General features: G+C 40.2%; 1 protein-coding gene across 4 annotated transcripts in view; it reads right to left on the bottom strand.

The window, feature by feature from the left end:
- Positions 1-279: 279 nt before the first annotated feature.
- Positions 280-13551, bottom strand: part of LOC129495476 (phospholipid-transporting ATPase IC) — a 125457-nt gene continuing 112185 nt past the window's right edge. For all 4 annotated transcript variants that reach the window (XM_055303005.1, XM_055303007.1, XM_055303008.1 and 1 more), the window contains exons 22-28: positions 12991-13279; positions 8395-8618; positions 6699-6782; positions 5691-5936; positions 5228-5366; positions 3290-3420; positions 280-2018 (exon numbers count right to left, since the gene is read on the bottom strand). In XM_055303005.1, coding sequence (XP_055158980.1) covers positions 1797-2018; positions 3290-3420; positions 5228-5366; positions 5691-5936; positions 6699-6782; positions 8395-8618; positions 12991-13279 — 1335 coding nt within the window. In that variant the 3' untranslated portion in view covers positions 280-1796. The remainder of the gene's footprint in view (positions 2019-3289; positions 3421-5227; positions 5367-5690; positions 5937-6698; positions 6783-8394; positions 8619-12990; positions 13280-13551) is intronic.

Here is a 13551-nt window from a genome sequence, read left to right on the forward strand (position 1 = left end):
TTGTGCCTTATCTAAGTATCTGAAGATGCACCCTCCCTGGACACAACTGCTCTTGCCACCTATAGATCCATACCCTCTACCTTTTAAAGTCTATTGGCCTTTTCTCCTCACTCACTCACTCACTCACTCACTCACTCACTCACTCACTCACTCCTCCCCTGATACATAGTATCCTGCCCCTGACTTTTATTTCTCACCACCAGGGGACCCCTGTGTTTCTTTAAAAACCTTGCAGGCCTAGCTTCTGCCATATATCCTACTTAAAAGATACTTTCCAAAGATTTTACTAAAGCATTTATTTTTTAAACAAAAATATACATTAAATCTCAGATTTACAGAGTATAGAAATAATTTATCCAAAGCAATTTGCATTTTAAAATTGTTAATATTGCACCCAACAGTGTAAGTCTTTGACACATTTGAATTGTCGACCTTTCCCACAATTCACAAAACAGGAGAGAAAATGGAAATTATACAAGCAAACTTTGCTTTACCAAAAAAAAAAAAAAAAAAAAAAGAGAGAGAGAGAGAGAGAGAGAGAGAAAAGAAAAAAACAATTTAGTTTTTTTATTTACAAGATAAAGTTGTAAACTTCCAGAAATTTACTTCCATAGAAAAAAGATCCATACATTCTTTTATCATACCTAGAATATGAACTATGTACATGTTGTGATTTTCTCATAAGAATTCAAAGGGACAGATACTGTGAACATTCACAACCTAATGGTAAAGAACAGAATTATTGAAAACACTTCTGTATCTTCACTAGAATATGGAAACTGGTATGTGAAAAACACAGAAGAAAGCCTCTAGAAAAATAACTTTTGCCTCTTTGAGGATAGTTTCCATAATTGCTTGAAATTATTTTCAATTATAAAGGATACAGTGTTAGGTCTTCAGAGAAAAGGCTGTTGGCAGCCACATTTCTAAGACTAAGATGAGTGAAAACGTGAGGCCTCTGTTTAAGTCCCTTTTTTTTTTTTTTTGTTCAAGTCCCTTATAAAATATACATAGGCAGGCACAGAGTTTGCTTTTCAAAAGAAAGCTTTACCAAGAAAAAAAAATCACAATTTATCACTGATGTCCTTAGTTTAAGAACTTTTTTTAAAAAGCCCATAAATATTTCAACACATCTTTTAAAAATGGAAGTAGGGAAGGAAGAGGCTAAAATATTATGCAAAGTAAGAATAAACCCACATGATGCACACTTTTAACCTGGTAGTAAACCGAGCAGATGGAAACCTTGTACTGATGAAATGTGAAGTAATGTATGAGAAGAGGAAACCCTGCAGCTCATTATCAACTCTGAAAAAGTTATTGGACCACTTAGCTTCCAGGTGATGAACTTTCATGCATGTTTTTGTCCTTGCCCTTATATAAATAAAAGATCTTTGTTAATAAGGTAGCCTATGGGGAAGAAAGCAACCTCTGGGAAATTCATATTGAAGATCCCAGGTAGGAATGATCTAAATGTAATTTTACGGTGAGTACCATTTGAATTGAAATATAAGACATTTTGTGATTCTGTCGTCCTGGATGGAGACTGATTTAAAACGTTCCCTTTGAATCATAATGAACACAATCAGTTGAAGAATAGGACTTCTGAAAAGGTCTTCTTCGCTGTTGCAACAGTCCAGCCAGCCCAAGTAGCTTGCTTATAAAGCTAGTGTTTTTTTTAACATCCTCGTGACAAATTCAGTTTGTTTGTTTTAAAGTCCTGAGAGTCTTTCATAAAAAAATAGACATTTGTGTGTGTGTGTGTGTGACTGTTTTGCGGCAGCCACGGGGCAGGTGCATCAGCTCTCCACTGTGCGCCTGTACTCCGCGGTCCCATCGGCTATGATCGCGTCCAGGGGAGAGCGCTTCTTGCGGATGCTGCGCCCCGAGGAGATGAGGTCCGCGTAGCCCCGCTGGTGGGAGAAGGCATAGGCCGAGCGCCGGGACGACACCCCCCGGCGGAACACCTGCCGCCGCTTCCACTGCTCTTCTGCTTTCAAGCGCTTGCGGTGCTTCTGGATCTACAGAGGGGACAGAGGGGACAGGGTGATGGTGACACTGAAGGTCTGTGATGGGGGAGCAGAGAACTGGCGAAGTGGAGGCGGGCAGGTGCTAACATGCAGGGGTTACCTGTCCCAAATGTCTCATTTAATTAAGGGCCATCACCAGCCTCCTTAGTAGATGGGGCAACACAGAGAGGTGATGGAGCTCTCCCACTGACAAGTTAGAGGGGTACAGGTTCCAGAGAACCCTTATTGCCACTGCATCGTGTCAGTGGAAAAACATGATCTAGGGGACGCTCCTTCCTGATGAAAACATAGTTAAGTACCCCCTTTCCTGCATTCAGCCTCGTGCCTGCTGGGATGTGGATGGCACTTCCAGGAGTGGGACTGGTGGTCTTGCCTTGCTCAGCACAGTCTAGGAGCTGCTATGGGAGCTCAGCTGGCTCAGGAGGCCTGCAAGAAGTGGGCGCAGCCCTCCCATGCGCAGTTCTCCAGCTCCTAAGAGAAAGCTCCTGTCTGGGGATCCGTGGGTGGCTCAGTGGTTTAGCGCCTGCCTTTGGCCCAGGGCGCGATCCTGGAGTCCCGGGATTGAGTCCTGCGTCAGGCTCCTGGCATGGAGCCTGCTTCTCTCTCTGTGTCTCTGCCTCTCTCTCTCTCTGTCTATCATGAATAAAAAATAAATCTTAAAAAAAAAAAAAAAAAAAAAAAGAAAGCTCCTGTCCTCCCCAGGACAGTCCTGTATTGGGAGGAGATGCCTAGAACTGCAAGCCGAGCCCCAGCTCCAACGTGAAGCTATAATGAGACTAGCAGATGGGAGTGATTGAAAGAACCCCAGTTCTTTTTGACGATTAAGGTCTTAGTCACTGAAGCCTGCTAATCAGTATGCAGTTGAAGTGATACATAATCATCTGCACAACTTGTAGCCCAGAGGGTCCTGCCAGAAGTAGCATTCTTCTTTAAATGAAGAAAAACCTCAACCTCTTTGTAGGGAAAAATGTTAATATTATAAGTTGAGGGTATAAATCTATAAGGATTCATTATATCATTCTCCTTTTCATAATGTTTAAAATAAAAAGCACACAAAAAATTAAATAAAAAAATTAAAAGCACATAGACAAAAATCCCAGTCCCAAAGGACTTATTTGCAAGATGGAGTTAAAGTAGTATTAAAAAACATTCATGCCAAACTTGCCATGAACTTAGAATTTTGCAGGAAAGCTGCCTTAGGGACATGCTTTGCTTTCAGTGAGGGGCACTCAGAATGAGGAGAATACTATTTTTTTCTATACCTTATCACTTTCTGATGGCCAAATGGTCATTGACAAGAAACGTATGGCAACGACGGGCAGCAGGCACACTGCAACAGTCAGGATGATGGTCAGCCAAATGTAGGGCTGTCTCAGGGCATTTGACGCTGTGCCTGTAAAAACATGGAGAATGAATCACAGGGGTCCTTCATCCTAAGGGCTGAGTGAATATTCCATAAGCCTTAAATGATTATCTATGGTCAAGTTTCACAGATTGGCCTCCCCAAAACATCCCATCACTGCTGAGGGAATGAGCATTTAAAAATAGGACTAAGCAAAGCAGAATTAGGAAGGCATATGTACATTATTGAACAGCTAGAAAAGGGAAAAGAAAGTGTCAACATTGCATTAGGAAAAAATACAAAATTAGGCAATTTATACTAATAAATTTTTCTATGAATTTACTTTACAATTTATAGTTTTAGTTTGAAATTCCAAATAACAGTAGCAACTAGCCCTGCCATTAGTTTGACAGACCTTATGCTAGGTGTTTTCTACAGGTCATGCCGTTTAATTAGCTCTGAGGCATGAATAGTATCCTCCTTGCCACACAAGGAAATTGAGTTGTGGAGAAGTAAAAAGATTTTCCCAGGGTAACAGAACTAGCCATAGCAAATCCTGAATTAAAACCCATATCCATCTGATTAGAACCATGCTTTTCCACTGCAGTTCAGCAGCTAGTTTAGGTCAGAGGAAGTAATAATTCATACAACCAGGTAATCAATCGTATATAACTACCCAATTTTAAAATTTTTACAATTAACATCCCCTAGAGCCAAATCTATCACAGTGTTTTCTGTACTTACACTATAAGTTTATAAAAATAATGGCCTTTAATATCGAACTCCAATAAAAAAAATATACAAAAAAAATAATGGCCTTTATTTTTTAAATGTGCTTTCACAGTGCTAAATGTGTGTTTAAAAAACCCAGTCCCTTTGGGAATATTCTAAGTAACTGGGTACAAAGTTTTTTAAAACACAGAGTCAGTAAAGAAAAACAATCATCAAAAAAATGAACTCAATCCCAAGAAAATGGTTACCATAACAACTGTCTTTTACAACTGGTCGTAAAAAAACACACAAACAAACAAAAAAAACCCAAACTAATTTTTTACAGGGAAACTAGTTTATGGGGACTTTTTTCCCCGTTGTGAATCCAAGCTACTCTATTTAATAAACTAAGAAATTTGTAAATTCCAATTAGTGATATTTTAAAATTTATAGTATGTATGAAATAGTTCAAATTCATTGTAGCATTTATCATTTGTCTGATTTTATATAGCTGCTAACTATTTCTGTAAGTTTACTCATTGCTCTGCATACAGTTTTCTAAAGATGTGACAAGTTTTCCACTTTTGAATTCTAGAATTTCATCACATGGGACTCATACCTTGATTAGCTAATATAATGTTCTTATTACGTCTTTGAATTATTTCCATTTTTAAACAATTAGAAGTGTTGTGGTAGTAGAATCTTTGTACAAATTGACTTTTCCAAAAATTGGTATCTTTTATTTTTAGGTGTTTTCTCTAAGTGGAAATCCTGGGTCTAAATGTATGAGAAGTTTTATAGTTTGTTACATATTTCCAGATAGTGCTTTGGAAAAATTATAGTGCTACCAGCAATACACATATACTCAATTTCCCAATAATCTACCATATTAGATTTTGTGTGTGTGGGGGGGTGGGTGGGTACTATCTAACTAAACAGATACATGTTGTAACAAAGTTTTTAATTTTGCTTTCTTCCTGTCACATTATCCCACTTCCAGCCTACCACTGTCATTCAGTTGCCAGTCAGGACATTAATTTTCACTAACAATAATTTACACTTTGTGTTTTTACTTAGAGGTTATGTCAGAATCTAAACTAGTAACATTTTTCTATACCTTTATTTATGGAATTTAGAAAATACCAACCTGTAAATTGAAATGCAGATGGAAAGAGAACATGTATTCCAGCACTATGAAAGTCAAACATGATGCCAAAATAAAGTGCAATGCTTCCAAAAATTGAAAAAGCATTCACAAAAGTCCAGTAAGAAGTATCCAAGCCAATCTGTTGGGAAACCAGAGAAAAACAGAACACTCATTTTGGGGAGTTACCAAGAAATAAAGGATCTCAGGGTTCTCAAAATAGAATTCAAATTCAACAATTTAGACATGATTTGGCTTGATTACTCAACATTCAGAAACTACCCTTGGCTCAGGCGAGAAGTAGGAAATGTGCTTGGTGTAAGGGGTGAAGATAGCATTCATATTTTATAAGATGGCAGAGGCTCGATTGGACAGAGAGTGGGAGCCAGGTGGATGCACACACTGCTCTGTGTACAGAAAACAGATAACTAACAGATACTGAAAACAGTTGACAAAAGCCATGTACCTGGAAATTGACTGTTATTATAAGGGCAGAAGCAATTGTCACAGCAAAAGATTGGTAGTCTGAAGGCGCCTCTCCATCCTGTCCCACGGTTTGTAGATAAGCTCCAAGAGGTATAAAGAAGAGGATCATCGATGTTAAAATTCCATGAACCAAGCTTACGAAGAACTTCTTATAGTTGAATAGTAAGTCTCTTTGTCCTACTACATACAACCCGGGGAAGCGGAGGCTCAGTTTGTCACTCACATCCTTAAAGGGAAAACACAATTAGTTGTGTACCATCCAGAATCTAAGAACTCCAAGATCTACTCCAATTTAGATCTCACGAAGAGTTTCAACTTAGTTTTAGGAAAGCAAAAACTCAACAAGAGAAGTCCTGAGCAGTTTCGGCGTGGAGATCAACCCCTTTACTTTAGTCCACCAATATTTGATATCTAATTAAGAAAGGGACTAGATAGATACATTGGAAGTTAGAGATACATTGCTGCTTGTAGAAAGAGAGCAAAGAGTGATGTCAATAAAGTGTAGGGAGACTGTTTTTACCTCCTGGGAGAATATATTCGAATTTTTTCTGTAAGGTATTTTTACATGCAAGTTGATGGGTTAATTCCAAATTATTTTTAATCATTAACATACTTTCTCTAAGAATTGCTACTAGATAGAATGTGGACTAATTTGGGAATGAAACATCTAAGTTTAGAGAAATATTAAAATAATTTTAAAGTAAGTTATTATTATACAGACATACTAAACTGTCAGGTGTCTTAACAAGAAACTCCTAGTGTCCGAAAGGAAGACAAGAAACCTTTTTGGCAATGAATTCAACCCAGGCACAGAAATCCTCTTTTGTTACTATAATACAAGAAGCACAGCAGTTAACTCTGGTTGAGCCTAACAGGACAATAATAGGGTTTTTTCAGGAAGAAGTAAAAACTGAAAAGAATGCATTGAAATAACTGCTTTTAACTTCTCAGGTGCTCCGTGTGTCCCACGGTGACATGAGGCACCTACCTGGTCAAGCAGCCCCATGAGGAGCACAGGCAGACTGGAGTACAGCACGTTGTAGAGCGTGATGAACCAGTCTTCGTAAGCCGTCTGCGGGGAGATTACAGAGTCTCATAAACCAAGATGTACTGCCAGCCTCGTCAACATGCTTTCATCTCTCTCAAAGTGGGGAAGCCCCCAGGATGTGTGGGACTCCTGCCAGAGTAAACACCCCTTGTCTACATCTGCAGAAGATGTGAATTGGGTTCAGTGGAATGGGCGGAATCAAAGACCATTCCATAGAAACAAACCTTCCTTCAAAATGGAGAATAGACACCAAAAAATGTTTTGGAGAAGGAGTCCATTCAGTTTGAATAGTGCTGGAAAACACATTGGTGCTGAACCTTTTTATATCCCTTTATTAATTAATTAGAATACATAAAACAAAACTGGTTCCAAAAGCCCTTAAGGTATCATTCACATTTTTTTTTACTTTGCAAGTCCTGCATTTCCATGTAAACATTTTGTGAGGCAGAATTTGAATATTAAAAATATGCTTCTGAAAGGGATAAGCAGGGTTGTGCGCACATCAGTCCTTAGGGTGGCAGGGAGGTAATAAGCTTATCACCACCAGTTCTACGCAGTCCTACATGGGAGCAGAAGGAAGGCCCTCGGTCTCTGAGGCTCCTCTGATACCATCTGTCTGTGACAAAGCACCAGAAGTTTGGACAACCACAAGCACTGACTTAGGTTCAGTTTTACTAATGATATTTTTCTGCTCTATCATGATTTCAACACTCCCATTTCAGCAATAACTCAAACAAAAATCAACAGATTAAGATAACAGATCTGTCTTGATGGGATGAGCACTGGGTGTTATGCTATATGTTGGCAAATTGAACTACAATAAAAAAAAATAACAGATCTGTGATCAACCAAAATTTATATAATCCCTTTAGCCTTGGTCACAATATCATTTTTATACATTCAATGCCAAATAATTTGTCCCCCCCTTTTTTTTGTTGTTGTTGTTACTCTTAATGGCAAGGTAACTTAGGAAAAAAATCTAGAGTGAAGGCAAAGACACATAACAAAAGCCAGAAGACCAGAAACAAATCCCAATTTCTTAAAGGCAAAATACAGTATTTTTAAAGCACCAGAAATCTTTTAGATAAGTCATCTATAATCTCAACCTGTGCCTCAACTATTAAGAGATAGAGCATCAAAACTGAAAGTATGTGGGGTAGCCCGGGTGGCTCAGTGGTTTAGCGCCGCTTTCAGTCCAGGGTGTGACCCCAGAGACCCGGGATCGAGTCCCATATCAGGCTCCCTGCATGGAGCCTGCTTCTCCTTCTGCCTGTGTCTCTACCTCTCTCTCTTTCATTCTCTCTCTCTCTCTCTATGAATAAATAAATAAAATCTTAAAAAAAACCCTGCAAGTATGGAGGGGAAATGTTTTTTTCAGAAATAGGGTTTTATTTATGTAAGATTTTTTTTTTAAAGATTTCATTTATTTATTCACAAGAGACACACAGAGAGAGGCAGAGACACAGGCAGAGGGAGAAGCAGGCTCCATACAGGGAACCCAACATGGGACTCGATCCCAGGACCCCAAGATCACTCCCTGGGCCGAAGGGAGGCGCTCAACCGCTAAGCCACCCAGGTGTCCCATTATGTAAGATTTCTTCTACTCATCAGATAATAACAATTATTATTCTATTACCTGTGCAGAGTACCCATTGAAGAAGGAGTACCAGAAATGAACCAAAGTAAATGCAAAGTTTTTGTAAAAGAAGTATCGTAGGAACTTGCACATCCTTATGTAAGACCACCGGCCATGCACCAACAGCAATCTCTGTAAGTATCTGAATTGGGCAAAGGAGTAGTCACTTGACATGACAGCTTGCATGCCTTCTTGTCCACTTATTCCAACACCGATGTGGGCCGCTGTGGGGCAGAGGAGAAGACGTTGAGAATCATAAGCTAATTTTAAGGCAAAACCCCGAGGTGATAAAAATGTTTCCACAACAAAACAAACCATTCATGGAGCAATACATGTGAAAACTCTTGCTCACCACCCCCACCCAGCTTCTGAACTCAACTTAATGTCAGAGATAGAAGTTGCTAAAAAGAGCACATGATGGGGCCTCTAAAAAGTACTTATGGAAGATCTCAGGTAGATGTTTAGTCCACCTGGATTATCGGCCCAGCTCATAAGCCATCCTTCCCACCCATGTAGTGAACCCAAGGAGTCCATGCATGCTGTGTGGCCCTGCCTCCCTGGCCACAGCTCAGTCAGCTGTGGGCAGATATGTCCTCAGTAGTAGATAATACAAATTGGCTCTGTCAACCTTCATTCCACCCTTGTTCTATTGGAAGGGTGGGAAAGCAAATAAAAACCTTATATTGTTCAGACTCCCTTGCAGCTAGGTTCTGTTAGTGAATTGGGTTCTGTTGTTCTGAGCCACTGGAAGTGGAAATCAAAGCAAGCACTGGAGCCCAGCACCCCTTCCCTTCTTGGCATTCCTGCAGCAGAGTTCATATCCTCTCTCCAGCTGCCTGGATGTTGATAGACAAAAGCTTCTCAACTCAAAAGGCCTTCAAAGGAGTCTCAAAGCTAGGAGTTCCTCTGGTGAGTGACTAGGATGTTAGAGACTCAGGTTAGCACCTACTTCTTTGGTCCATCCAGAGTTTTTATGAGTACCTAGTCCCTTGTGTTAATCACTTCCTACTTAAAGTACCCAGTGGTGTCTGTTTCTTCTACTATCCTTGACTAAAAACCCAAGCTGGGGCAATTAGAATCTCTTTCACATTTTGGAATTAAGATTCGGGTATATTTGTGTTTGAAATTTTAACCTATACATTTTTGAGTTGTGGGATATATATATATATATATATATATATATATATATATATATATATATATATATTTTTTTTTTTTTTTTTTCCTGAGGGGCAGAGAAGTAAAGTAGTATAGATAGAGGGAGAAACCAGGAACTGGATTCTTGGTGCAGCTTCAAGTCCTGGTTCCAGCATCTTCCTGAGGCCTGGCTGCTTGGGAAGCACAAAACATCATCTTTTTTTTCTAATTTGGGAGAGAGAGAGCAGGAGCAGAGGGGAGAGGCAGAGGGAGAAGCAGGCTGCTTGCTGAACAGGGAGCCCAACATGGGGCTGGATCTCAGGATCCTGGGATCGTGACCTGAGCTGAAGGCAGACACTTAACTAACTGAACCACACTGGCACCCTCATCTTTATATATTTTAAAATAAATATCTTTTTGTCTTACTTTATTATTACTTTAGTTCTCTAATATTCACAATCAAAAGTGTCTTAACTGAGATACTATTAAACTTGTAGCATTTAATCATGGCCCACCATGACCTTAACTGGCACAATTTTTTTTTGTTGTTGTTGGGGAAGGTTCCAGAAGGGATAAAAAAGAAAGTCACAATTTTATCCATCCTTCCAATAGTCATGTAGTCAGTTTCAACTTAGAGAATTACGAATTTTATCTAGGTCTTTAAAGGCATAGAAGTAAAGACCTACTAAGATCAGTTAGAGAATGTGTGTTGGAGAACACAACCTATTATTACTTAGACCCAGGGAGTGACTGCCAACTCAGCAAGGTTTCCAACTAAAAGAAGCCATAGTGGCAGGATCCAAGGTCTGGCAAATACAAAGCGACACAGTGACTTGGCCAAACCTAAGTTTCAGCAACATTTTGCAATTCTAAAAAAATAGAATAAATTGCATGTCTCATTCAATATTTACGACTTCTTTCAAAACACATAAATAATTCTTATGACTAGTCACAGCTGCCAAACTGCTCTTTCCTACCAAACTGTGGCCTTCTTTCCTGAACAAGCAACAAAGGGAAATGTTGAGATTCTCTTGGAGCCAAGGAGAAGGAACCCCTGCCACAGGCCCTGATGTCCAGCCCAGCAGAGCACACCAGGGACAGTATGTGAAGTGAACACTGCCACAGCTCGCAGGGGATTCAAGGCAACTAAATAGATGTACTTCATAAGGCCACACTTTTTCCCCCCTATTATCTAAATATAGACACCTGGATTTTCCTAAAGCTTCAAAATTGTGGTTTCAGATGCCTCACTGGTAGGCTCCTTCATGGTTGCTTAACAAACCCATCATTTCCTCAAGTCAGTTCTGCCTCTGTCTCCTTGTTCATTCTTAGCGTGTTAGACCAAGGAAAAACACCCACCAGCCAACAGACATCTTCAGACCTAAGAGAGGGAGAGAGGGCAGGCAGTCCAAGAGGGTCCCTGGATCCTTGCTAGCACAAAAACATGGCGGGTTGTAATTCCCTCAACTTGTAATGGGCTATAGTACTAAACATGGAACATGCTAACAAACGGACAGAATTTTGGGCACTTAAATTTCATTCTACTTCTTTATAAACAAATATAATTTCTGTGTATTGTCTTTTATGTAGATGAAAGTGATGCGAGTCTTTCTAAAAGGCACTATCAATACTTGGATAAAGCTACTGACTTCCAAGTAGACCTGCATTTCTTTGATTTTCATCCCAAATGGATGTTCCCTGTTGTATTTTTTTTAAGATTTATTTATTTATTCATGAGAGACACAGACTGAGAGAGAGAGAGGCAGAGACATGGGCAGAGGGAGAAGCAGGCTCCTCACAGGGAGCCTGATGCGGGACTTGATCCCGGATCCTGGGATCACAACCTGAGCTGAAGGCAGGCGTCCAACCACTGAGCTACCCAGGCGTCCCTTCCCTGTTTATATTAAAGACCTGCCATATAACAGAGCTTAATAAAATTCTTGGAAAAACTTCAGAAAACAAGTCTCTATAAGGTTACTTACGTTGACTCTTTGTGATCCTTCTCATTATCAATTGGTAAATTCAGAGGAACAAAAAAATGTTCAAGTCTAAGTCACATAGTCAGATGGTAAATCTGCAAGGTAACCTCTCTCTCTCCAACATCTAGAAGTCTACATTGTCACTTTATATAATTTTATAAAAATAATGTTTGAGTTACTTGCCCTTTGAAACAACTATCTGTGTCAAGGGTATACAATGGAAAATAAACTAGAACTGGCTGTGAAGAAATTGATATTAAGAAATGTTAGCCCTATGGTAGGGTGAGCACATGCACAGCACTAGAGAGGAATTAAACTGGCAGTGATCACAGACATACACATGATAAAGAAGCAAGAAGACATACGTCATATAGCTGACTCCCGCTGAGGAAGATAAAGTTGGAATATTCTTAGTATAGATCAAGGAGGAGGAGGAAGAGACTCTAAGAAAAGAAAGAGACACATGAATTACAAAATAGGCTGAATGAACTCTGGTTATACATTATACAGTTAAGGTACTCAGCATAGCAGGACACGTGTGGTCATGTGACGGTTCATATTAATAATATCACAAAATTGGAGGTGACATCAAAGATAATATTCTTGTTTTCAGATAAGAAAGCTGAGGCCTCAGCATGAGCCCAATGTGACACAGCATGTTGGCAACAGAACGAAGTATTCAGGTCTCGCTAGTTGGGGCCTTTTCATTACAAGATTCTCCTTGACAGTTATACCAGGAGGAAAAAACAACAAAAATCCAGGATTCAGACATGTTGATGAGGATTCTCAGGTAGGTGTTTGCCTGCATGCTTTAATTCTAGCACAGTGTATTTCTGCACAATAGGACTGAATTCTTCACCTTGTGAAGACCTAGGGTCCTCCAACCAGGGAAAAGACCCTTCACGGTCTTCTAGGAAGGTAGGAGGATGGTGAGACCATGTTGAAGCTTTGTTTCAATGCCACATGTATTACCCTGAGTTCATACTAGGTCCCCCAATTTACCAAGGGCAAGAAGAAAGCCCCAGAAAAAGATGCTTAAATGAAAGAAAAATACTCTCCAACAGGTACCAAAGAGAATTCAGCAATTTAAGCTGAGCAGAGATTTTTGCAAAACTTATTAAACAGCAGAATTTTTTTAATACACCTTAAGGAAATAAGGAGGAGAAACAGCAAGAAAGGGAAAACAAACCAAATCCACATGTACATAAAAGAGGGAAACGAAGGCCAAGTCACCCATATGAAACTCGACTTCTATTTGGCATTCTCCAGTGGCACTGACCAACCTGCTCTCTCCTAGCGGGTAGCCTGAGCTTCCTGAGGGCAGGGTAACAGGTGTCATCATCATGGGTAAGTGCCTTTGTCAGACATCGGCTTTATGAAAGCCTAAGCAAGTGACATTTGGAAAAACTACCCCCCAAAACACCCCTGCCATTTCTTCTCTCTGGTAATTCCAGGGGCATTGGCCGTGGGTGAGACTCACTTTTGATCATGTTGACATCATTGGCCCCGTCTCCAATCGCCAGTGTGATGGCCTTCTTGTACCTCTTCACCAGGTCCACCACCATTGCCTTCTGCTTGGGGGTGACCCGGCAGCAGATGACTGCACTGCACTCACAGGCCAGGTCGACAAAGTTCTTCTGTCGCTGCTCTTTCCTAGCTTCCAGACGCCTTTTACTCTGCGTCCGCATCCGTCTTTCTTCTTCTGTCCTTGGGAACTTCAGCTTCAGAATCTTACTTCTCTTGGTCTTTTTCTCCTGAAGAATTTCATTCTGTGAAATGAGAGGATTACAACAATTTTAGTTTTTATATGAAGAGTACCATTCCCACGGGGCACCTGGGTGGCTCAGTTGGTTAAGCATCTGCCTTCAGCTCAAGTCATGATCCCAGGGTCCTGGAATCAAGCCCCACATCAGGCTCCCTGCTCAGCATGGAGTCTGATTCTCCCTCTTCCTCCTTCCTATCCCTTTGTGTGCTCACATTCTCTCTCTTTCAAACCAATCAATCAGTCTTAAAAAAAGCACCATTCCCAAGACCTTAATCA

This window comes from Nyctereutes procyonoides, unplaced genomic scaffold, assembly GCF_905146905.1.
Source record: "Nyctereutes procyonoides isolate TBG_1078 unplaced genomic scaffold, NYPRO_anot_genome, whole genome shotgun sequence".
Taxonomy (NCBI): Eukaryota; Metazoa; Chordata; class Mammalia; order Carnivora; family Canidae; genus Nyctereutes; species Nyctereutes procyonoides.